The 24,801-nt window shown below is 36.1% G+C and overlaps 4 protein-coding genes across 7 annotated transcripts; 2 read left to right on the top strand and 2 right to left on the bottom strand.

Moving 5' to 3' along the window:
* Positions 1-237: 237 nt before the first annotated feature.
* On the bottom strand, positions 238-3,542 carry LOC103331991 (alpha/beta-Hydrolases superfamily protein). Of its 2 annotated transcripts, none has more exons than XM_008234682.3 (6): positions 3,362-3,542; positions 1,812-2,522; positions 1,455-1,513; positions 1,190-1,318; positions 905-1,040; positions 238-769 (listed from the first exon to the last, which is right to left on the bottom strand). In XM_008234682.3, exons 2-6 carry the CDS (start codon positions 2,514-2,516, stop codon positions 452-454), a joined length of 1,347 nt encoding a protein of 448 aa, XP_008232904.2. In that variant the 5' UTR covers positions 2,517-2,522; positions 3,362-3,542; the 3' UTR covers positions 238-451. The 2 variants fall into 2 exon arrangements, with proteins under 2 accessions (XP_008232904.2, XP_008232903.2); XM_008234681.3 differs by lacking the exon at positions 3,362-3,542 and adding an exon at positions 2,899-3,315.
* Positions 3,543-4,398: 856 nt separating this feature from the next.
* On the top strand, positions 4,399-10,505 carry LOC103331993 (Acyl-CoA thioesterase family protein). Its single transcript, XM_008234683.2, has 17 exons — positions 4,399-4,646; positions 4,751-4,843; positions 5,017-5,084; positions 5,165-5,246; positions 5,636-5,682; positions 5,936-6,061; positions 6,421-6,498; positions 7,162-7,249; positions 7,348-7,460; positions 7,824-7,886; positions 7,965-8,020; positions 8,952-9,056; positions 9,211-9,267; positions 9,595-9,696; positions 9,804-9,852; positions 9,932-10,000; positions 10,087-10,505. Exons 1-17 carry the CDS (start codon positions 4,631-4,633, stop codon positions 10,159-10,161), a joined length of 1,287 nt encoding a protein of 428 aa, XP_008232905.1. The 5' UTR covers positions 4,399-4,630; the 3' UTR covers positions 10,162-10,505.
* Positions 10,506-12,552: 2,047 nt separating this feature from the next.
* On the top strand, positions 12,553-15,173 carry LOC103331998 (F-box/kelch-repeat protein SKIP4-like). Its single transcript, XM_008234690.3, is given in 4 exon segments — positions 12,553-12,694; positions 13,682-13,900; positions 13,903-14,173; positions 14,452-15,173. Coding segments are annotated over 3 exon segments (1,077 nt in total). The 5' UTR covers positions 12,553-12,694; positions 13,682-13,692; the 3' UTR covers positions 15,050-15,173.
* A 427-nt stretch (positions 15,174-15,600) lies between these two features.
* On the bottom strand, positions 15,601-19,250 carry LOC103332021 (receptor-like protein EIX2). 3 transcript variants are annotated; one of them, XM_008234710.3, is made up of 3 exons: positions 19,078-19,250; positions 16,108-18,959; positions 15,601-15,888 (listed from the first exon to the last, which is right to left on the bottom strand). In XM_008234710.3, the coding sequence occupies exon 2, from the start codon at positions 18,952-18,954 to the stop codon at positions 16,111-16,113; it is 2,844 nt and encodes a 947-aa protein (XP_008232932.2). In that variant the 5' UTR covers positions 18,955-18,959; positions 19,078-19,250; the 3' UTR covers positions 15,601-15,888; positions 16,108-16,110. The 3 variants fall into 3 exon arrangements, with proteins under 3 accessions (XP_008232932.2, XP_016650056.2, XP_088908043.1); XM_016794570.2 differs by lacking the exon at positions 19,078-19,250 and having other exon boundaries at positions 15,601-15,893; positions 16,108-18,970; XM_089051917.1 differs by lacking the exon at positions 19,078-19,250 and having other exon boundaries at positions 16,108-18,970.
* Between the last annotated feature and the right edge of the window lie 5,551 nt (positions 19,251-24,801).

Raw genomic sequence — 24,801 nt, 5'->3', positions numbered from 1 at the left:
TTACGGTTTTCAATGTTCTCTTGAGTATATAAGCAGACACTGATTTACTCAAGATTATTGTGGTGGCGGCCGTGGCATGGGTGCTGCCTCCCCCATAAGCAGTTTCTGGCCGGCTGCTGGTTCCGATCAGCAATGTTCTTCACATAAATTTTCTACACTATTGAATTTGCAATAAGATAATTATTAAAAATGGTAGGCAGGAATCAAAGCATCTGTTCAAAAAGGAGCAGGAATCAATGATCACAAAATCATGAGCGGAAGATCTTATAATATAATCATTGGGATTTTTTTAAAATTGATGATGGCATGGCAGACCAACGTTTTATGTACAGCTTCACTTCCATACGCTGCCTCTCTTGCCCCCTCCCCACCATCAATCTAAAACACAATCATGAACCCCCAAAGAGGATGGTTCACAAGAATCAAAGAATTGCTTTCATCGGCCAAGATATTACTTCTTGAACACCATGTCACCAGACTCATCTACATCGAAAAGCCGCTCCACAAAGTCATCCCAGCTTTCTGTCCTCTTTTTTAATGATTCACAAGGCGTCTCCCCGTTCGATCTTCCAGAGTTCTCCCCCTCTTCTGTTTCAGTAAATGTAAATGTTCCATACGCTGAATCAGAGTAGGCATGATGGATATCCAAAGCTATTGCTCTCCGAAGTGCTGCCTTGTACTCCAGGCTATGTTCATGGACAAGGGACTTTCTTCGCTCCATCCTCTGCTTTGCCGGAACTTCCATAGTTCTGTCTTCCTCGAGCATTAACTGACCTCATGGGAAAAATAATAATCATTACTAGAACAAGGATAGAATCTCAGATCTTGAAGATTAAGCTAGGTGGGATTATCATTTAGAAACCTTGCAGAAATTCAAACTGTAATGGAGGGTCTAAGAACTTACATCAAAAGCCTTTTGTGCTTCTCTCTCTATCCAGATTATGGCATGGTCAGAAGTAATATTGCAAGAAAGAACTATGTGCTCAAACCTCCCATCCACAGGCACTGCTGTTTTCACAACAGGCGGAAACCTTCCAAATCTGCAACCAGTAATCTCCCAATGATTGACTGTAATTCAATCTATTTCTCACCCAAAAGTTATCAACTTATTATATGATGCAGGTGCCATTTAAAATTTAACAACACAATCAACACACAGAAGTTGTAATGCAACTACATTTTAATATACCTGAAGGGCTTCCGCTCAATAATGTGATAGAGACGCCCGGGTGCATATAATCTCCTTGGATCTGTAAGCATATTCTCTTCTAGCGTGCACGTTTCCTTCAAGCACATTATGCAAAGAAAACATGGCAAACTGTGCAAATGAAGGAAAGCAACCTCACTTAGCATCTCTAGATAAAATAATACAGGTACAATCTGAATTGTATCAGTATATATTGCATTGGGCTACTAAATGCAAGAAAGGTGACAAAAAACGTACTGTGTTTTACCAGAAAAGTGATTTGAATAAGTTGTCTAAAGCGGTTGTTGTCCGAGGTAAGAAATCATCCTGGTTCATTATAGCAACTACATTAGAACATTGAGGACCTATAGTCATATCCATGAGCAAAAAGCATATATTATTTCCTGCCTGGTGAAGAACATTGAATCATTTTATGTGGCCAGCCTTATTTACTATTGGTGGCAAGTTTGCCTATCCGACGTATTAGATGTACAGTCCATGAAGGTTTTCTTTTCTTAACCATTCATGTTTCACTACATTATATTGATAAATTAAATCGTGTAAGCATTCGCCAATATACGTGGAATAAAGCACACAAGTTTAGAATCAAATGCGATAATCATACCTGAAGTACAATAGAATTGATAACATCTGCATATCTGACAGCCAGATTCAGTGACATGCATCTAGAGGGGGCTGTAGCATAGCATCTAATCTTCTTTCTCTCAATATTTCCCAATTTTTTCAGATCCTGAAGTACCAACAATGTCAGCAATGCCACCACACCAGCCCCAAGGGAATGGCCAGTAAAGGTCAGGGTATAATTTGGATACTTCATTACCAATTCCCTCAAAACTTCACACTCTGCATCAAACATCCACTCTGCTGCCTTCAATAGCCCATTGTGGACATAGCCACCATCAAATTTTGTCTGCCCAAGTTTGTTGTCAAGCATAACTGCATAATCACTTTCCTTAGCTAAATTGAGTCCCCGAACTACCAAGACTATATCAGAATGATCATGATCAAGATAGACCATGTAGGGAGGAACATGGCCAAATGTTTCTTCGTAGTCTTTACGTAAGATTACCCAATCAGGATTAATGCCATAACCTCCGAGGGGTGCCCAAAGCGGGTTACGGAGATCTTCCTCATAGAGTGCTAGAATTAGGCGACAAAACCGAGGGACAGGCTCAAATTCTTCAGCAGTGGCCAGACCCCAGTTTTCACTTTCACGGCCTGCAGTGTAGAGGCATTTCAGCCACACCCAACGAGCACAGGCCAGACAGTATACAGACTCAAGGATAGGAATCCCACAGCAGATTGACATGGACGCCTATGAAGCAAAGCATGTAAACACATATCAAAAACTTGATGTGAAATCAAGGAAAAACAAAGCAAACAATTATTTTGGGTCTTCCGCCCAGCTCAATAGATACACATTTGGGAATGGATTAAACTGAATTATAAATGGAAAATAGGCGTTGAACACTATATTTGGGTGAAATTCTAGAATCTAGTTGAATTGCAGAGCAGATTAACAGAAATAGCTTTAGATATCAACTAAACAAACAAAACTAGGAACTAAGATAGAGATCTATAGTTCAAGGTTTTCAAACAGATTATCTCTATATATCAAAGAAACATTCTTCATTAGAATACCAACAGCTAAACAGGCACTATATGGAAGAATCAAATATCAGAGATATTACATGTATCAAAGCTCAAAGTGCTCTGGGCTTGCATCTAAGCAGAAACATTTGCAGAATCTGTAACTTTGCACAGAACAGAGTTGCAGCTAAAGAACAGCAGTCTCAGACCAATATGGATCAAATCCCATGAGTCAAAAGTTGTAACTGAACAAAACCCAGATTTTGAAAATTTGGAACAGGGAAAGGTTGAGAATGAACCACCACCATAAAGATCATTAATTAGCTAAAACCCAGGCTCTGAAAATATGTTTATGGAAAGAAAATGGGGTTTCCTATAAACAAAAGGGGTTTAGTGGGGGCTTGGGAGAGGTGAAGTTCGAGTCTTCTGTTCTGTGCTAACTTTGGATTGGTGTTCCATGAGAAAGTATATGACATATATACATGCATCTATCTGTATAAATTTAAAAGAAAGACCCAAAGAGAAGAAAGAGATCTGCTCACTAAATTTGTGCTGAGGTCTTACCTGCAAGTCAAACTCATATCTTTTTGGGTTGCTTCAAGAATCTACTCACTAAAATGCTTTTATTCCACAAGGTTTTGTATGATCTTTAATCATTGTTTCTTCATTTGGTTTTATGTTCTTAATTTTATTCTAAAAGATGATTGGGCATTGGCTGATTAGGCTTTGAGCCTTGAAATTCAATGCCAGTTAAGTGGTTGGGTGGGAGTCCATTTATACATTGCTTGGCCCAACATAATCAGAACATGGGCTTTGTTATGATTTGGACACTTCCCTTCTGAACTTGAGAGCAGCGAGTCAAAACAAAACTTCAACGTCATAAAAATTGCAATAATTTGCAACCATTTAAATAAAAAATTTGTGAGTTTTTTATATATTTATTTTGGGCCTCAAAGCAAGTAAGGGTTTTGACCAAAAACAAAGAAAAATCTCTTGTTATTTATAGATATTTTGTTTTGAATACAATTAGAACTCGAGTACAAAGTGAGGAACACATTCACTCTAACTTACTTAACTGAATCTATATCTGCATTATTGATAGATTTATAATAGTTGTAAAATGTATACAAAAACTCGTTGCATTTGAATGGAGAAAATAAATTTTGATTTTGGACAAAATGTTATTGTTGAGAAGAGGGATTCAATTAAGAAGAAATATTATTAGATTAATTTCTAGTTGGTAAGGTGAATTTAAATCGATATAATGATTGCTTTTAAAAAAATTATATTTTTTAAACTACAAGGTATAAAACATGATTATTATCACTTCAAAAAAACTTGTCGTGTGAATGTTTTAAATTATTTTTTTTGGAGTCAATAATAGTTTCCTAGTAATTTATTTATACTTTTCTCACATTCATTACTTGCTTATTATAAATAAAATAAATTTTTATTATGCAAATATAAGAAAAAGTAATTTATATGATGAACATATTACTGAAATTTTTTACCAAAAAAAAAACATTACTGAAATTGAGATTGTGTAAATTATAGAAACTCATCATCACTGATACTTATGTCAGCCTCGAAAATAGCAAAACGGAATACGGATCAGTCTGTTTTCTGGAAGCGCTAATCTTTCTCTTCCGCGTAATTAAGCACGCTCGTTTTTCTGCCCAACAGTTCGTTGGCCAAGGTACGTCAAGTCCAAACTTTTACCATACACCGCGACGCACCAGATCCAAAAACATCAATTCAACCGTATAGTATAGGCCTCTCTCTCTCTCTCTCTCTCTCTCTCTCTCATTTTCAGTTGAAACCATTGCAAGCACCATGGATTCCGAATCAGGTCTGTCGCGAAAGACCAAAATTCAAACCCTAATTTCAATTCTCTGTTTAATCTCTGAGCTTGCTTCTCTGTGTTCGTTTGTCTGTTTCATTTGCATTTTGCAGTGATTGAGTTCCTGGGCTGCGTTCCTCTGCTTCAGAGGCTTCCCAGCTCTTCTCTCAAGAAAGTCGCCCAGCTCGTCATTTTGAAGCACTACGGTCAATTCTTTTATCTAATTGCTTCTTCTGCTGAATTTAAGCTTGGTTACTATCGATAAAAGTTTATACTTTATGTGCACATATACATATGTAATATTGGGTAATTGTGAATTCACTTGTTTGTATAGTTTTTGTAATGGTATTGAAGATTTTGAGCGTGTTTCTTTGTGCAGATAGTGGAGAGTATGTTGTTCGTGAAGGTGAAACCGGAGATGGGGTTTACTTCATATGGGATGGAGAGGTTAGTTTGATTGTGTCATTACTTATTAGTTACTTATATTGGATCTTAGAGTGAGCTTATATTGTGGTTTTCTTACACAGGCTGAAGTTACTGGTTCTGTTAATGCTGATGAAGGCAATCGACCTGAGTTCAAATTGAAACGATACGATTATTTTGGTTATGGTGAGAACTGAGAACCTTTTTCTTTGAATGTAAGAAATTGGGTTACTTTCTGATGCTTACATGAGAATGCGTCAACAATTTTTATCCATATAAGATTTGAGTTTCTTGGAACAGTCCCTGGCCTGCAGGGATTTCTTGATTTGAGATTGTCAGAGGGTATATGGAGTTGTTGCCTTGATGCATTTCTTAAGTTTAGGTGTCATGTTGTCATGAAACCAGACACATGTAGTTGTCCCCATTTTCTTGAGATGAAGTCTTAGTTTGGTTGAGGATATAGATTATGTATCTTGTACTTAGGACGTTTGGCCAATGATTTGCAATAATCTAGCTGGGATTGTAATTGTCACCATCAATTATCAAGTAAGTATAATGCGAAGGTAATTTTGCAGGTTTTGCAGCATTGGAACATCAGGCTGATGTGATTGCTTTATCTAAGGTAGTTGAAATGTATATATATTAGTTTAGCTTTTTTATTTCTTTTATTTATTTTTATTAAGCTTTGGGTGCTTGGAGATGGAAATCTACCAGGCTGGGATTGAATAGTAGATTGGGCGGCACTTGTAGGGACTATTGCCTTGTTTTTCTGTGGCAATTACATCTTTTGGTTGCTCAAGCTCACAAGGTTTTCCTTTAAATGTTGTTGTATGTATGCTAATAGTGGCTTTCTGATGTGTTGTTACTTATGGCAGTTGACATGCTTGGTGCTGCCCCATGAACACTGTACTCTTCTACGGCCAAAATCAATCTGGAATGCTGACAAAGCTCATGATACATGCTCTCTTGTTGAGAATATATTGCATTTGGAACCAATTGAAGTATGTTTCTTTGAAGTTTTTAAGAGAATACTCTTATTATCTTTTATATTTTCAGTTCAGTGCTATACTGCTGTCTAGGAGATTTGATATATTGATTGTTTAGTTATGATGTGATGCTTATAGTGCCAATTGTACAGTGCTATCTGACTTCAGCGATTGTAGTTTTTTCTGCATGTCTAAGTCCACTATTTCTCTTCTGGATATGCCATATGTAAATTGATTCGGAACTTTGATTCTTTCTGCTTAGAAATATAGACTACTTAATAATCGTTTCATGGTGCCTGTTGACAGTGGCATCCTTGTGTGATTTTCTTTTATATTTTGATTGATAAGATTCTGTTCTCCTTTTGTTTTCAAAGGTAAACATATTTAAGGGGATTACTTTGCCAGATGCACCAAGATTCGGACAGGTTTTTGGAGGACAGTTAGTTGGACAGGCATGATTATGTAACTTTTTCTCTTCCTCCTTAATATTTTTCTACTGGATGTTTCTCGATGAATGTATAGTAGATATAAACGATATTGAAATAGTGTGATGAACTGTAGAACTTAAACTTGCATGCATGATCCTCCTAGTTCTGCCCAAAAAAAAAAAAAAAAAAAGAAAGGAAAGCACAAAAGAGTACATCCTTTCTAAGTGGACAAAGTTTATCTCCGCACTTGTTTGAAATTGATTGCTTATATTTACTTAACAATCTTCTACAGTGATTTATGTTTGTTCAAATATTAATTTTCAGTTGTACAATAATTTTTTATTGAGATTTCAACTTGATTTTTTATAAAATAATTCAAATGTGCTCATGAAAATATTGATATGTTTACACACCCAGTTTCTACTTAATTCAACTTGATTTTTTAAATAATGCAAGATTTGTTATAAACACTGTAAATGCAATGTTCTTTTTTCTTAAGTGAATGGCCATATTTGCTTTTTCTCTAATTTCCTTCAGCTTCATAATAATATCTGCAACTCGAAATGATTGTTCTTTTATCCATATAGTTTTGAGTTCATTCAGGCACAAAAGTTGTATCATGGCTGGGAATTTATTTAGAAGCAGTTCCATAGCATACTTGTCTCTAATATATCCTATAAAATGCAGGCATTGGCTGCAGCAACGAAAACTGTTGATTGTCTTAAACTTGTCCATAGTTTGCATGCGCATTTTCTGCTTGTTGGGGATTTTAACAGTAAGTATATGAGCCTAATATATGAGGATGAGAATCTTAAATGTGGAGGAGATATAAATATATTTAGAAACCTTATGTCTGTAATATTGCTTTTGCAGCACCAATTATATATCAAGTTCACCGAGTACGTGATGGGAAGAGCTTTGCTACTCGAAGAGTGGACGCAATACAAAAAGGGATTAACATTTTCACGATACTGGCTTCATTTAAAGTATGTGTTTATTTAGTCAGTTTACAAATGATCAGAATTTTTTTTGGTCGAACAAATGATCGGATAAAAATCTTTTGAATAGTACTTTCTTTGCTTGTCATTATATTTTGCATATCAAAGTGGCTAGGAGGTCAAGTCTTTATCAAGATTTGTTTATCAGATTGCAAAAGGTCTTAAGAACCATGCCTTAATAATGGTATCCAGGGAGTCGATATGCCTGCTGAATGATGTTGTATAATAAATCTTGTGTCCTAATAAATATTGTAAATTTGCTTATCTTGAATGTATGCTAAAGTGGTAGCTACGGTTGAACTGCTGCAATGTTGCACGTTGGTTTTAAGATTGGTTAGATTTATTTTGCAGAAAGAAGAAGAAGGGTCTGTCCATCAGGAAGCAAAAATGCCATCTGTGCCTGATCCAGATACGGTAGCATTTTCTTGCTTATTTATTAACAATTTTCCAGCTGATGTTGGCTGTAAATGTTGAACTCTTGATCCATAACAGCTTCTGTCAATGGAAGAATTACGTGAAAAACGTCTGCTTGATCCGCGTCTTCCAAGGTTAAGATATATAGTTGCATTGTAGTTCTCTGCTATATGCAATCAAGCCTGTTCTAATTTTGCCTTGTAATTTACTCATTTGTTTTTTTCTTCTTTTTCCTTTCTGGGTATTGGGGGGTTCAGTTGGGATTTCTATATAAACTATGTTTTTAGAGTATTGTTGAAACAGTCACATAGCTATACATTTTACATTTTTAGCCTTCTGGAACAGAATATCCTGTCGGATACGGTAAAGGCTCTTCCCCATTTTTATGACAAATTAGAGGGGATGGTTCATGGATCTGGACCTTTCATGGAACAGAACTTTTGTTGGGCGGAAACCACGGACAATAAATGTCTTTCTCTGGACTGGCGCCTTCCATTTTGTATGAAATTGAATTTGCTCAAGTGGATGTGTCATTTTCCTTTCTGAAAATTTAGTATCATTTGGATTTATTTTTGTACCAAGATATTGGCTTTGAACAGAACAGCCAGAGCATTCTGTTTTATGTTTTTGTAAATAAAAAAATTCAGAAAAGTTGCTAGCTGTTTAACTTTTTGTATTAGGCTTCCTCCATTGGCACAAAATTTAGTGAACAACAATCTTAAGTTTTATGAAAGTATAATTCAAGGGATTTTGCTTTTGTTGGAGAGTTTCTATAACTTCTGTGGAAAAGTTCCGTTGCCAAAAAGCTATGCTGGTTGATAGCTGAAGGAAGAAATTGTTTGGTAAACATTTTATAAAAGCTGCTGTATGTAGTAGAAACTTTGTGCATAGTTTTTCAAGAAATTTCATAGTAAGTGTTGTGAAACTTTATACATAGTTTTACTAAATGATCAGAATGATCATTTATTTTTCACATCATCGTGATTTTCGTTATATGTGAAGCTTTTGTTTTGTTGGATAATTGATATCTCAAATTTATATGATACTAATGATTACTTGATTCAGGATTTACCGAATCAAGGCAGCTGCAAAGAAATTTGTCCCTTGGCCTATAGAGATACGATTTTGTGAGCCTAGCAGCTCAACCAATCAGACTAAATCCCCACCAAGGTTTGCTTGCTTTACTGTGTTTCGTAATCTAAATTTTTATTGTGCCCTCAGTATGCTTCACACTATGTGAAGATGAATATTTCTTTTTTGTTTCGTTGATTTACCAGTTTTGGTACTGAACTCTTTATCTAAGTAGAATTTAGTGACGTTGCAGTTTGAGGTTCTGGTTTAGAGCAAAAGGAAAACTTTCAGATGATCAGGCTTTGCATAGGTATGCACCCATTTTATCAGTAAGCTAAGCTGATAGTACCCCCTTTTTTTTTTTTTTGGGTCAATTATCGGGTTATTTATGTTTGTATCTAGCACATTTAGTAAATACATTCACAATGTAGCTCATTTTGGGCCTCTCTTTTACCCCTTTTCATACTTCCAAATGTAAGTAAAATTTCATGGAGCATTCAACATGGATTACTGATTATTGTTTTCCAGTATGGTGATTGTTTTGTATATGATTAATTTCTGTAGATATTCTATTGTTCATATTTTGATATCTGTATGTAGATATATAATCGATTGTTGTTGTATGATTATTTTGCAGATGCGTTGTAGCATATGCTTCAGATTTGATATTTTCTGGTGTAAGTTTGAATCCCCATCGTAGAAGGGGAGTTAAGTCATCCCAAGTTAGTTTGGACCACGCGTAAGTCCTTTTCATGTATGGTGTCCCTTTTTTCTTCCATGCTGGTAGTGATTGAAAAATTCTTATTAAACATATATATATATATATATATTTCCAATTTCTCTCAGGATGTGGTTTCACCGCCCAGTTAGAGCTGATGACTGGTTACTCTATGTGGTAGTCTCAAAATCGATATTATTTCTCACATTGTTTAGTTTTGTTAAAATGCTGATGCATGCATGCCTTCTTTTAACAGATAGTAAGTCCCATTGCCTATAATGCACGCGGATTTGTTTCAGGCCAAATGTTTAATAGAAATGGAGAGGTAAAAACTTTGCTGTTAGGTTTGTATTCATCCAAGCATTGCTTGAGTGCGTGATGCACTAAAGTTATTGCATGTTTTGATGGCAGCTCATTGTTTCATTGACTCAAGAGTCCCTGAATAGGCCAATTAGACCAATTTCTGCTCCGACATCTAAGTTGTGAGCTGGTGTTGCAGTATACCATGGCACCTAAAAGCACGGCCGGCGATCATGTCCCGGTGTACCAGTTTTAGTTCAGGTTCCGGGTTTCTGCACCGGGTTTTACAGCTAAATAGAATAATGGAATCATAGTATTTGTTATCAAAATGCTTGCAAGAAGTGTGTAATATTCTGTTAAGATGTAGCAGTTGCCCAGATTGCTGACATTGTCAGCCTCCTAACTGTTGTCCTTGGCCTAAGTATCATAAATTAACTAAAGAATGTTTTACAGTTTTATGAAGTGAAATTAAACATGTAATCGAATGTTTAAAAGTTTAAGTGAAGCAACCTCTTCAATTTTTTTTTAAATTTAAATTTTATGATTACTCTTGTTTTGGATAGGTGGCTTGTGATGGATGAATCTACTTCATTAGATATCTATATCAAACTAAAAGCTGAGGGGCGAGGAGAAAAAGGCTTAGCAGAGGATCCGGATCCTTGTCGGAAATCGGATAATGTCCATTTTCAAGTAGTTTTTCGTGCACGCATGCTTTTGATGATGGCTTTGCCTCATCTTCAAAATATATGATCAGTTTGTTGACGACATTAAGATTTCTTAAAAGACAATATAAATTAAAGATTTCTATACACATCAATTTATTGACGAAATTAAGATTTCTTAAAAACAAATCTCCTCATTCACAGTACATTTTTTTTAGTTTAGAAAAAAAAAATCTTCATTGAGCTCGGATTATCTATCTTACTTTTATTTGGTGCCAAATGTATGCTGGCTCCGTTTAAATATTTTTCTAAAGCTTTAAATTCTAAACTTTAACCCAATTTCTACAAGATTATTATTATTATTTAAATGGTTAGTCGAGTATGGTAGATAAAATATGAATGAGAAATTTGTATAAATACCACTTGAACTTTTAGGCAAGTGTTCCATTATAACCTGAATCTTTAATTTTTATGTTAACCACCTGAATTTTGTAAGGTGTTACAATCCACCACCTAGGTCTAACCGCGTTAAAGTTTCTGTTAAGTTTAAGGATATTTTTGTATGTTCCATATAACTAAAAATAAAATTTAAAAAACAGAATTTAAAAAAAGGAAAGAAAGATGTCATTACTGCTAATCCACCCTATGCATCAGTGTCCTCCGACCAACAAAAAAAACCCTATGCATCAATGTTCAACCAAAATTTATTTTGGAACACATCACCAGCAGCCACCCCCTCGATTTTCACCCCCCTCCCATTCCACAATGTATGATTCTCCTTCTTTATTATATGCATAATAATAGGAATATACCTTTTTTCTTTTTACACAAAATAATAGGAATATACTTAAGCAATGTATGACGATGAAGAAGTTATAAGATAGAAAATTTAAACACTTCTCTTCCATCCACTTAATATCAGACTGCCATGGTCCTATCATTAAATCTTTTGCCTTCTTGCATTTCTTGGCTTGTCGTTCAATCCAATGAAAGTTTTCATTTTGAAAAAAAATATAAATTTCTAATTGCAATTAAGGTCTAGAACTTGAATTTTATAACTTCATCACAATTTTGGGAAGGAATCAGTTTTTTTCTATTACGTACTAGTCTTGCTAAATATCCCAAAAAGTTCATAAACATCTGCCATTGGCAAACAAGTTCTAAAACAAGTGCAGTCCTTATAATGAATATGCCTATAATAAACTGCAAGTTAATAAAAAAACCATAAAAATAATCAAGCAGTTAAGTTCTCTATGATCTCCAAATCTGTCTTCTTAGATGGAGACTTAAGACTAAATTTCCTTATTGTGTGGGTTGTCATAGAAGAAATGGGTTGCGATTCCATTAACAAGCTAGAGTTTGGTTGGTCTATTGCTGTATTTGCAATTCAATTTCAACAACCCACGTCAAGATTCCAAGAGACAGAGAAATATAGAGTATGGTAGGGTAGGGGGTTAGGGAAGGTGTGGTATAATTAGGTTAACTTTATATATAAAAATTCTGTTTTTTATATTTATTTTAAGTTATAACGAACAGACGAAAATACCTTAAACTCAACAGAAATTTTAATAGAGTAAGACATATGTGGTGAATTGCAATACTTTACAAAGTTTAGGTGGTTAAAATAAATATTAAAAGTTCAGGTCATAACAGCGCATATGTCTAAAAGTTCAAGTGGTATTTATGCAAATTTTCCAATAAATAAACAAATAAATTCTATTTTATTCACCATGTTCCAGAAACGACGAGTCGTCTGCATTTTTGCACTATTTCTTTCCTTTTAGTTATTTTTGTTGTTGTTGGATTCTTCCCTTTTAGTTTGAACTTACCAAGAATTGGGTAAGCTTCGACCAAAAAAGAAAAAAAAAGAGAGTAAGCTTTCTATTAATTAAGAAAAACAGAGCTTAATCGGAAAGGTTTTGTAATTAATTATTATATAACTTGACGTGTTCTGCAGCTCTTGAGCCATTCTCAGGTTCATTTTGAATCGATTGGAGGTAAAGAAGAATGTGGTTCCAGTAACCAATCAATCAAATCCCCATTTCTGAGACTCACAGGTCAGTTTCCGCCAAATCGTTTATTTTTTTGTCTTCTTATCAAATATGTTTTCTTTCTCTTGCGAACGGTGATTTATCGATTCGGTCAAATTAGGATTTCAATTCAACTGGTTAGGTTTGGTATTTGATCCACTTGGTTGCTGTGAAAAAAAAAAAGTTTCTACAAATAAAATCGAATTGAAATTGTTTCCTGACAATTGGTATGAATTTGCTTTTGAATTTTATTGGGTTCGAAGAAACTTCTGGGTTCTATATATTTTCGGGGATCGAAGACATAGCTTCGGTGACAAATGGCCATTCTGTGAATAACTTAAATGGGAAACTGGTATGAAGAACAAGAGAAATGAAAGAGAGAATGTTTCCCGAACTGTGTGACTTGGAATTGGATTTTTGGTCTTGTTGCTATTGCCTATTTTGTCGAATTGTGGCTTTTTAGTAGTGTACTGAGTGTTTAAGTCAATGTGGATTTGACGAGTTCTGCTGCTACTAATGAGAAAAAGAGAAACTTTAACTTCAATTTCAATTTCTTTAAGGGCTTTATTTATTCAGAACTACTAGGTGAAAATATGGTAATTACATGCAATGCTATATGCTAAGCTACTAGATTGGAGAAACATATAAGTTCTTCCATTCCATAAAATTATAAAAGAATAAATGCAAGGTTAGAGAAAGAATGCCTCATCGAGAGGGGGAGGGTAGGAAACGTTTTGGCGGTGTTTGATTTGCAGATGGTAAGGGTAAATTTCAAATAGATTCTCCAAAATTAATCAGCTGTAGAAAAACCTATTGAAATTGCAAGCTTTATTGGTGGAAAGGGAAAGTTTGGTGTCCCTAGTTCTAGTCTTGGAGTCATAGCTGAAGGTGTAAGCTGGCTTGTATATTACTAAGATTGAGAAAGTGAATCCATTGTTCAACATACAAGCTGCTTGTTGGCTTATACCAGTCTTACTTATCTAAAATCCTTATGGTTCCATTTTAATTTTTCAGGCGACATTAGAATGGACCAGCCAGGTGTTGTATCAGAGGGGATCAGTCAAATGGAACTGAGCCAACAGTCTCTTATATCTGGCCTTCCAGATGACATTGCTCTCTTTTGCCTGGCTAGGGTTCCCCGGAAGTATCATACACTCCTAAAGTGTGTTTCAAAAAGATGGAGAGACTTAGTGTGCAGTGAAGAGTGGCATTCTTACCGTCAAAAGCACAAACTTGTGAGACTTGGATCTATGCTTTGTGTCGAGACAAGTTGGACCGACTTTGCTGTTATGTGTTGGATCCCAACTCATCAAGAAAGTCATGGAAGCTTGTTCATGGACTTCCGCCTCGAGTCTTGAAGAGAAAAGGCATGGGTTTCGAAGTGCTGGGAAACAAAGTTTACCTGTTGGGTGGTTGTGGTTGGTGTGAAGATGCTACCGGCGAGGTCTACTGTTATGATGTTTCCCTGAACGCTTGGAGTGAAGCTTGTCCATTATCCACTGCTAGGTAATACTTCTCACTTGTACTTTCTGCAGAGTTTTTCATGGGTTAAAGCTGGAATAATTTCTTCCAGGTTCAAATATATCACATCATCTGCTGAGAGAACACCATATTTCATGCAATGTTAAAGATTGGCGATTTCGTCTTTTGACCTGTCAGAGCATATAGATTTCTCATTATTGAATGCTGTCGTGATGAATAGTAAAAACTCTTGCAAATTAGTTTTCTCTTTGTTATTATTATAATTGTAAAGAGCCTTTGCTTTATTGGATTTGTGCATGCAGGTGCTATTTCGCCTGTGAAGTATTGGATGGAAAAATATATTCCATTGGTGGTTTAGGTTCAAATTCAAGCGATCCACATTCTTGGGACATCTATGACCCTTGCACGGATAGTTGGAAATTTCACTCTGACCCAAACATTGTCCCTGAAATTGAGGATTCTGTGGTCATGGGTGGGAAGATCTACATTCGCTGCGGGACTTCTGCTGTAACTTCTCATGTGTACGCTGTTGTTTATGAACCATCAAGTGGCACATGGCAGCATGCAGATGCCGACATGGTTGCCGGCTGGCGGGGTCCAGCAGTTGTCGTAGATGGGACCCTCTATGTGTTGGATCAGAGTTCAGGAACCAGGCTGATGATATGGCAGAAGGAGTCTAGGGAGTGGATTCCTGTTGGGAGGCTGTCATCCTTGCTCACCAGGCCGCCCTGTCAACTTGTAGCTATTGGGAAGAAATTTTACGTTGTAGGAAAGGGGCTTAGCACAGTCATGTTTGATGTTGAGAATGCAGGGAATATGGAAGGGGTGATGGTTAGTTCTTCAATACCTAAATTGAATTCTGATGATGATGTAATCAGCTGTAAATGTTTATCAATTTGATGTGAAATTATTGTTGCCGAAGGAGTCTTGGAAAACTACCATTGTATAATATCTTCAGTGTACATGCTTGGATGTATTTGGATATCTCATAAAAATGAAACTATTTATAAGAATTTTTGGTTTACCATTCTTGATTAAAAAGTATGAGAAGCTATTTATAACACTTGCACCGCTAGACATCCCCAAGGGTTTGAACTCGACGTGATTAGCTGTGGTGTTGTGGTAAGATTTGTGTATTTACTATATATAACGTCTAACTCAGGCGGTAGAGCGCAAGGCTCTTAATCTTGTGGTCGTGGGTTTGAGCCCCATGGTGGGCGCTTACAAATGTTTTACTTCTTTTTTCTTGTTCATACAGAGAAGAGAACCTTTAAAAATAAAAAAACAAAAAAACCTTTAAAAAATACTGGACTTTCAAAGTAAGTATTTTCTTTCTTACACAGACGGAAAGATAATGTTAGTAAAGTGCCTTTCCCAAATTGACAACACTTTCATTTCTGTGATTGAATCACTTAACTCAAATTATTCCATTGTTTTATCCATACGAGCAATACAGTAAAAGGCAATTAAGCGTCTGCATTCCCTACATTGAGATAACATGCTCGAATCAGAAAAAACCATGAGGTACACAAGAACATCATACCAAATACTTCATGGGTGAAGTTCCCATTAAGTTCTTACAAATAACGGTGCAACTCATTTACTATAAAATAAATGGTTCCTTTATTTCAGTGAGATCCCTTATCATCATCACTCTAGTACTCGAATGCTAGTACAAATAGCAGTCCTTCGTCTCGTCCATCTTCAACTGAAGGGAAAGAATGTCGTCTCAAAGGTGCCTGCGCTAAAGACGAAGGGAAACATAATTATAACCAGCGAACAAAATCATGCATGCATGTTTTTATATAGCAAAAGAAAGAAAGTTCATGTTTCCTTTCCTTGAAAAAAAAAATATTAATTATGTTCTGTAATATCTGCATGCATTTCGGGATAAAGAACAACAAACTTGCATCATTAAATTCCAAAAATAGTAATGTGAGAGAGATAGTAGTAATTACCATTTATCTAGTATTAGGCATCCTTTGCCTGATGATTTTTGCCTTCACGTACAACCAATCTGTGAAACAAGTCCATAAATTGAAGTATGTATATCTGCATGACCTGTTGAATAGAAGAGGGCCCAAAACTCCCCAAAATCCAACAGCAAACCCAAGCCCCAAGCTGATGTAAAATCCTTGCGTTATGAGCCCATCTTTAACTTCTTGATTCACCAACACAGTTTGTCTTGGACCTTTTTCCCCCTCATCGCATGTCCTTAGGAGTGGCAGTCCACAAAGTAGAGGATTTCCACCATAAGAAGATTGACCAAAGCTTTGGAGCTGGGTGCCTATTGGAATCTTTCCAGACAAGTTGTTTTTTGACAAGTCCAAGTAACTAATACGAGGTATCTGAGATAGACTGTTTGGAATTCTACCATTAATCTGGTTTCTTGATAAATCAAGGGAATCTAACTCCTGCAACATTCCAATCCTTGGAGGTATTTGACCTGTTAATTGGTTTCTCGACAGGTTTAAAGAAATCAAACCAACAAGATCAGTGATTTCACTAGGAATCTCCCCAATCAACTTATTGCTTGAGAGATCAATACTCTTTACGAGTCCCAGAGTACTTTTGTATTTAGACCTTATCCCTTTCCATGTTAAAGATGCTTCATCATCATAACGCCAACCCAAAAGTACTCCTCCCAGCTGAGTCATATATAAATGTTTGATAGTTAGACTTGAATTTCCTTTTTGAGCCAAAACAATCAAATTGTTGAGACATTTGGGTATAGTTCCAGAGATGTTGTTCATCGACAAATCCAAAATTTGAATGCGTGTTAGATGGCATAATTGGGGCGGGATGCTTCTATAGAACTGATTACCTTGAAGGATTAATATAGCCAAATTTGGAAGACTAGCCCCTAACCATTCAGGTATTGAGCATGATAAGTTATTTTCCCCAAGATCAAAAAGTATCAACTTCGTACAATTCTTCAATTGTGAAGGCAACTCTCCCACAAATCTGTTGTTACCAAGTCTTAGTGTCTCGATATTGAACAAGTGCCCCATCGTGGTGGGAATTTTTCCAAATAAATAGTTATTGCTCAAATCAAGGAAGACTAATTTTTTAAAATGGATCCAACAATCAGGAAGTTCTCCAGATACATGATTGCTTGAGAGATCAAGAAAGGTTAAATTACTATCCTTGGTTGCACACAAAAAAGAGGCTCCCCCTGAAAAGTTATTATGGGAGAGATCTAGAACAGAAACTTTTGATAGAATTGAAGGGATTGGACCCTCCAATTGGTTCCAACTCAAATTTAGGTGCGATGCAAACTCCAATCTAATATTTCCAACTGTTCCTCTCAATTGATTGTGAGAGATATCCATAATCTCTAATTTTTGTGACAAATCCCAAAACCAACTTGGAATGGTATCAGAAATTCCAGCATCAGAAATATCAAGCCATGTATAATTTTTTTGAGTTTGAAGCCATTTTGGGAAAGACGATGGCCACATCTTACAAGACTTCAATTGTATGAATTGCAATTGGAAGGGAGGAATCCAATCAAAACTGAAGTTTAAAAGTAGCGAGTTAGATGATAAACTCAAATAACTTAATTTGGAGAGTTTTGAAAAATGAGTTTCTGAAATCACTCCTTCCAAAGAATTCCAACCAAAACCAATAGTCTCCAGCTTGGACATCTGTCCAATACTTTCAGGTATTCTTCCACTTAAGTTATTGCCCTCGAGAAACAAGCTTTTCAATGATAAGAAGTTCGTAAGATCAGGCAATGAACCCGAAATGTCAGGATTATGAGAGATATCCAAACTCTCCATTGTCTTTTGAGCGCATTTGGACAATGTTTGAACAAAGTCTGAAAGTTGTCCACTAAGACTATTATCCCCAAGGTCCAACACTCGCAGCCTACATAGCTTGGGAAAGGAATTCGGGAACCCTCCTTCAAGTTTGCAACCACTGAGAATAAGATATTCAAGAGAGCTCATGTTTCCAAAAGATGCAGGAATTGAGGAACCTCTGAAATTGTTCCAAGAGAGATCAAGATAAACAAGGTTGGTATGAGTACCGGACAACCATTGGAAGATTGAAGAGTTGAGATTGTTGCGGGAGAGATCAACAAGAACAAGAGAGTTAGAAGAATTCATGATAGAAACAGAGAATATAATTGGAGGAGGAAGATTACACCCATCTAATATCAAGTTTGTTAGCTTAGGAAGCATATTAACTGCTTCCAGCCAACCAACAACATCACTGAGATTAGTGGAACTTAGGTCCAAATGTTTCAGCCCTGAAAGATTAGGGAGCCAATTGAGGTTTTTTGCATGAATAGAGTTCTTAGGGAGTATAACAGAATATCCATGAGAGCTGAGATCGAGATATTGCAAGTGTGTAAGGTTTCCAAGTTGGTTTGGAATTTGACCTCCAAAATTAGCAGAAGAGAGGTCGAGGTGTCTTAAATTGCTCAGAGATCCAATGAAATCTGGAATTTGGCTCCGACTCAAATTATTGAAACGAAGGTTCAAATATTCCAAATGTTGCAACTTCACGAGTTCAGGACTAATCTTACCCCGCAAAGATTGGTCTTCAAGATCAAGCTTAACAACATGGCCAGTTTGGTTGCTGCTACAGTAGACTCCTTCCCATTGGCAACAATTTCTGTTTTGGGCTTCTGTTCCCCATGAAAGGAGGCGATCGCCGTCGTCACCCACGAGGCCTTGTTTGAGTGCAAGGAGTGCTTGCCTGTCCCTCTCGCTACATCCAATGCAAGGACTGTTCATGTTTAGTAAAAGCACCACCACAATTGCACAGAGTTGTTTGAAGCAGCACCTTGCTTCAGCCATGTTAGCTACAGTCATGATCAAGACGGACAAGGGAAACTCTTTAGGAAAAAGATAAAGCACAACCAAAGTAAGCATACATGCAAAACTAGTGAAGTACATATATATGCTTGTATTGTATGATACCTCAAGATTGACGAAACAGGGTTGATACCTCAAGAATTCTGACAAAACGGCTTTCAGACTCTTTGAGATGAGAATCCAGAAGTCGGAAATGAAGTCTTAGACCACGCGAAATGTGAGAACTGTTCAGACTCTTTGTTAAAACATCATGCAATTTTAAAGGGACCTATGTAGTAAATGGTGGAGAAAGTCACGTGGCAGTAAATGATGGCAGAAATTGAAGAGAATTTTGTCTTCATTTTGCTGCTGCCAAAATAGGAATCAACTACCTATTGAACCAACTGCCTATCAATGGGCAGCAAGTGATTCATTTGAACAAAGACCAGGTAAGAGTTGAAACACAGGTGCATTGAGAGGCAGAGCCGGCCCGCCGGCCCTTGGCCAGGGCTACCAGGGCCACCGGCCGGGGCCCATGATTGAGAGGGGCAAAAAAAAATTTTCTATTAGCCTATATATACGTATATGATCAGAAAAAAAAATATATATATATATGTAGTTGCCAAAAAAAAAAAAAAAGAAGTGCTCATAAAAAAAATAAAATAACTAAAAGTAATGGGTATGACATTGGAGTGGCCGGCATAAGAATTCTTTAGTCAAGAGAGAGCGCTAACATATCTTTTTTCTTTTCAGATTCTCTATGAAAACTGACGTGGTAGTCTACATTAATTGTTTTCCAAAATTTCATTGACCAAATTAAAATTTCGTGTAAAACTCAATGACAAAAAAAAAAAAATAATATATTTTGTTTTTTTTTTATATTTAATATTTAATATTTTATTAATTAATCATTACATTAAAGGCTTTTATATAGCCAATGATTAGAAGTATAAACAATAACTAAGGACATGTTTACGTATCAGTAATGGAGAAACTAAGGAATCAAAGAATTTAGGAATCGGTGAACTACTGAATCGGTATGGGAAGAATCATTCTCATTAAGTTGTTTACTAAACATATGGAATTAGCAATGGGATGAGATTGATTCCCATTGTTATTGTTTACTAATTTGCATGAATCAGAATCCAAATTAATTTTAGAATTATGGTAAAGTGATAAGAGTATTTTTGGAAGTTATTAAGAGAAAACAGGAATGGGAATCGATCGACTACTCCCCTAGTTGATCTGATTCCTAGTTTTGAGGGAATGTGATTACGGATTTTGAGGTGGGGCCCACTTATTTTTTCATTCACGATTGCAAGTAACGCAGAGAAGTCGGAATGAAATCATTCCTTTCCTTCCATATCCATTCTTGATACGTAAACATGCCTAAATGGATTCCTTCCAACAAGCCTAACTAATTAAGCTAATCCAGCCCAAATTAGTCGTAACTATCACGTACTATATGTAATCGAGTTTGTCTTCTGATGACAATTTGGGCCTATGGTCCAATGGTTTAGACTGCTCAAGAGCTGGAGGAGTAGAAGGCTGAGATACTGTTTTATTTTGTTTTTTTAAAATTCTACTCGATTGTGGTTTGCATTGTAGTGTGGTTATTATTTCTAAATCTCAGCTTAGCATGGTAACACTTTCTGAGTTCCAACTCGTTATTAATAGCGATATTTATAGCGGTTGCCATAACCTAAACTCTAGTATATTTATAGCGGTTGACATAGGTAATTCACCAAACATGGGTGAGCCAACTGTCTATTAACGGGCAGCAAGAGATGAGCTGCAAGAGATGAAACACAGGTTGCATTGAGAGATAAACCAAGAGCAAAGCAAGAGATAAGAAATAAAAAAAAAGTTCTTGTTTTTATGTTGATTTAACTCAAGTGTATTTTGTATTGATTATTCTCATAGTGAATTCTGTCTAAATACGTATGTACACATGATTATGTCAAACCTCGTAAATATCTCGTGCACTAGTATTTTTACTCCTTGTTTATTTTATTTTGTTTAATTGTGATTTGCGTTGTGGCGTAGTTATTTATGAATCTTGATTTAATATAGTTAAAAGCACAACAGGAATAATGATATATCTTACAATTACAATTATAAGGAATTGATATAAGTGTGCTCTGGAGGATGAAAAACATGTCTTTGTTGATGAAGCTTGATATTGAGGTTTGGCAAGACACTAATTGGTCAACCACAATATATGAAAAACTCGTCTTTCCCTGCATATGGATTCACAAGAAGGATAATCGTTAATAATTAGTAAAAGTGACAAATTCGTGCATAAGATCTCAGATTGAGCTGGAATTGAAGATAAACACACATGACCAAAGAAAGTGAATATAGACTTCTGAAGTAGATATTAAATGGAAAATTAGATTAAAACCCAAAATTGGTAGGGTTTATTAGGAACAACCCATGCATTTTTAATGGGAACTACTTACCAAATGGGTTCGAGTGTCGAGGTATAGTCTACCTAACAAAGAGAAATACGATTTGTGAGTTTTTTTTTAGCATATGTAGGTATACTAATTTGGGAAGACAATACAAATATTGAAGTTAAGACTTGTTGTTTTCATTATTCTAGAGTATGGTTGTTCTAAATTTAGATGATTTTTTGAGTGAATTGAATTTAAATTTGAATTTGGTTGATGAATTTGAATATTTATGTTATTTAAAATATGTTTGGAATTATATATATATATTGTTATTATTATTATATTTTAATATAAATTTTTAATTGCAGTATCCCGGACCTTATCGTATCATAGCTTTTGGAGATTTGCCATATTTGCTTGTCGTGTCGTGTAGTATCGTATCATTGTATTCGTATTTGTCTGTGTGCTTCATAGCAACTGCCTATCAATGGGCAGCAAGTGTAGGAGTTGATAAGAATTTGTCTTGTATTGCACGAGGTGTTTTGACAATACTTGTCTCTACTACGTAGCATCTGAATCAACATTTAGTACTGGTGGTCGCATTCTCAATCCATATAGGAGTTCATTATTCCCAATAACAGTGGAGGCACTCATTTGCACACAAAATTGATTACATTCTTCACCAAAAACTAATATTCTTGATATCACAAATGATATTGAAGACATTGAATCAGGTAAATATTATTTGAAGATAAGTTTCATGTTTTAAATTACTGGTTTTATTATTCTTTGTAGAAATTTTGGGTCCTATATCAAAACTTACATTGAATGAAAATTGATGTGAATGATTGCATGCTCAGTAACATGGAAGGATTGATGGACGTGGAAGCCTGAAAGAGTTCGGATCCGCCGTAGCACGATATTGTTCGCTTTGGGTCCCCCTCTTTGCCCTCACGGTTTTGTTTTGGGAACTCACGAGCAACTTCCCAGTGGGTCACCCATTTTGGGATTGCTCTAGCCCCAACTCGCTTAACTTCGAAGTTCCCATGACTCCGAAGCCAATGAGCTCCCAAAAGGTCTCGTGCTAGATGGAGGCGGGCATGTACATATAAGGCACATTACCCTCTCTCCGTTGGTCGATATGGGATGTTACATGTAACTTCTCATGTGTACGCTGTTGTTTATGAACCATCAAGTGGCACATGGCAGCATGCAGATGCCGACATGGTTGCCGGCTGGCGGGTCTAGCAGTTGTTGTAGATGGGACCCTCTATGTGTTGGATCAGAGTTCAGAAACCAGGATGATGATGTGGCAAAAGGAGTCTGGGGAGTGGATTCCTATTGGGAGGTGTCATCCTTGCTCACCGTGCCACCCTGTCAACTTGTACCTATTGGGAAGAAATTTTACGTTGTAGGAAAGGGGCTTAGCACAGTCATGATTGATGTTGAGAATGCAGGGAATATGGAAGGGGTGATGGTTAGTTCTTCAATACCTAAATTGAATTCTGATGATGATGTAATCAACTGTAAATGTTTATCAATTTGATTTGAAATTATTGTTGCCGAAGGAGTCTTGGGTGCTTGGATGTATTTGGATGTCTCATAAACATGAAATTATTTACAAGATTTGTCTCTTCAGTGTACATGCTTGGTTCGAAGTCCACGTGATTGGCTGTGATGTTGTGTATTTACTATATATACATCCTGAGAAGTAGTTGTATAGCCCTTCCAGCTCAGTTGGTAGAGCGCAAGGCTCATAACCATGTGGTCATGGGTTCGAGGCCCACAGATTGGCGATTACAGATGTTAACTTACTTATTTTTTTGTCTTCATACAAAGACGAGAACTTTTTTTTGGGTAAAACAAAACAGTATTAATCATACGGATCTTGGTAACCCCTATTGAGTCATCCATCAACAGAGGCCCAAGCCAAGTCGGATTTTCCTCAAGAAACCAAGTAACCCAGGACAATGTCGTGGCCCCAAGCAGCCAATCAGCTATAGCGTTGAGAAGAGAACCTTTAAAAACAAAAACAAAAGCCAAAAACTTTAAAAAATACTGGACTTTCAAAGTAAGTATTTGTTTTTTCTTACACAGAAGGAAAGATAATGTTAGTAAAGTGCCTTTCTCAGATTGACAACCCTTTCATTTCTGTGATTAAATCACTTAACTCAAATTATTCCATTGTTTTATACATACGAGAAATACAGTAAAAGGCAATTAAGCGTCTACATTTCCTACATTGAGATAACATGCTCGAATAAGAAAAAACCATCTAGTACACAAGAACATCATACCAAATACTTCATGGGTGAAGTTCCCATTAAGTTCTTACAAATAACGGTACAACTTATTTACTATAAATAAATGGTTCCTTTATTTTAGTCAGATCCCTTATCATCATCACTCTAGTACTTGAAAGCTAGTACAAATAGCAGTCCTTCGTCTCATCCATCTTCAACTGAAGGGAAGCATGTCATCTCAAAGGTGCCTGTGCTAAACATGAAGGGAAGCATGATTATAACCAGTGAACAAAATCATGCATGCATGTTCCTTTTATATAGCAAAAGAAAGAAAGTTCACGTACAGCCAATCTGTTAAACAAGTCCAGAAATTGAAGTATGTATATCTGCATGACTGTTGAATAGAAGAGTGCCAAAACTCCCACAATCCAACAGAAAACCCAAGCCCCAAGCTGATGTAAAATCCTTGCGTTATGAGCCCATCTTTAACTTCTTGATTCACCAACACAATTTGTCTTGGACCTTCTTCGTCCTCATCGCATGTCCTTAGGAGTGGTAGTCCACAAAGTAGAGGATTTCCACCATAAGAAGATGGACCAAAGCTTTGGAGCTGGGTGCCTATTGGAATTTTTCCAGACAAGTTGTTTTCTGACAAGTCCAAGTAACCAATACGATCTATTCGAGATAGATTGTTTGGAATTCTACCATTAATCTGGTTTCTTGATAAATCAAGGGAATCTAACTCCTGCAACATTCCAATCCTTGGAGGTATTGGACCACAATTGGTTTCTCGACAGGTTTAAAGAAACCAAACCAACAAGATCAGTGATTTCACTAGGAATCTCCCCAGTCAACTTATTGCTTGAGAGATCAATACTCTTTACAAGTCCCAGAGTACTTTTGTATTTAGACCTTACCCCTTTCCATGCTAAAGACGCTTCATCATCATAAAATATAGGTACATTATTTACCCACAAGTAAATTATTTTACAATATACCTGTAAATGTGCATAGGTACATTATTTGGAATAGATAATTATGTACACTTTTCATACTAGGTAAATTATGTTTTTCATAAAACAAACAAGTAATAGTTACATTATTTTTTTCAACATAATTAGTATGTACAGTTTTATTCATAAACAATTATAAAGTGGATTATTAGTCATGCATAATTCATAAAAAGAAAATAACATAAACATTTTATTAAA

The sequence above is a fragment of the Prunus mume genome, linkage group LG5 (genome assembly GCF_029339155.1).
Source record: "Prunus mume cultivar Tortuosa linkage group LG5, ASM2933915v1, whole genome shotgun sequence".
Lineage (NCBI taxonomy): Eukaryota > Viridiplantae > Streptophyta > Magnoliopsida > Rosales > Rosaceae > Prunus > Prunus mume.
This window is presented reverse-complemented; position numbering and strand designations above follow the sequence as displayed.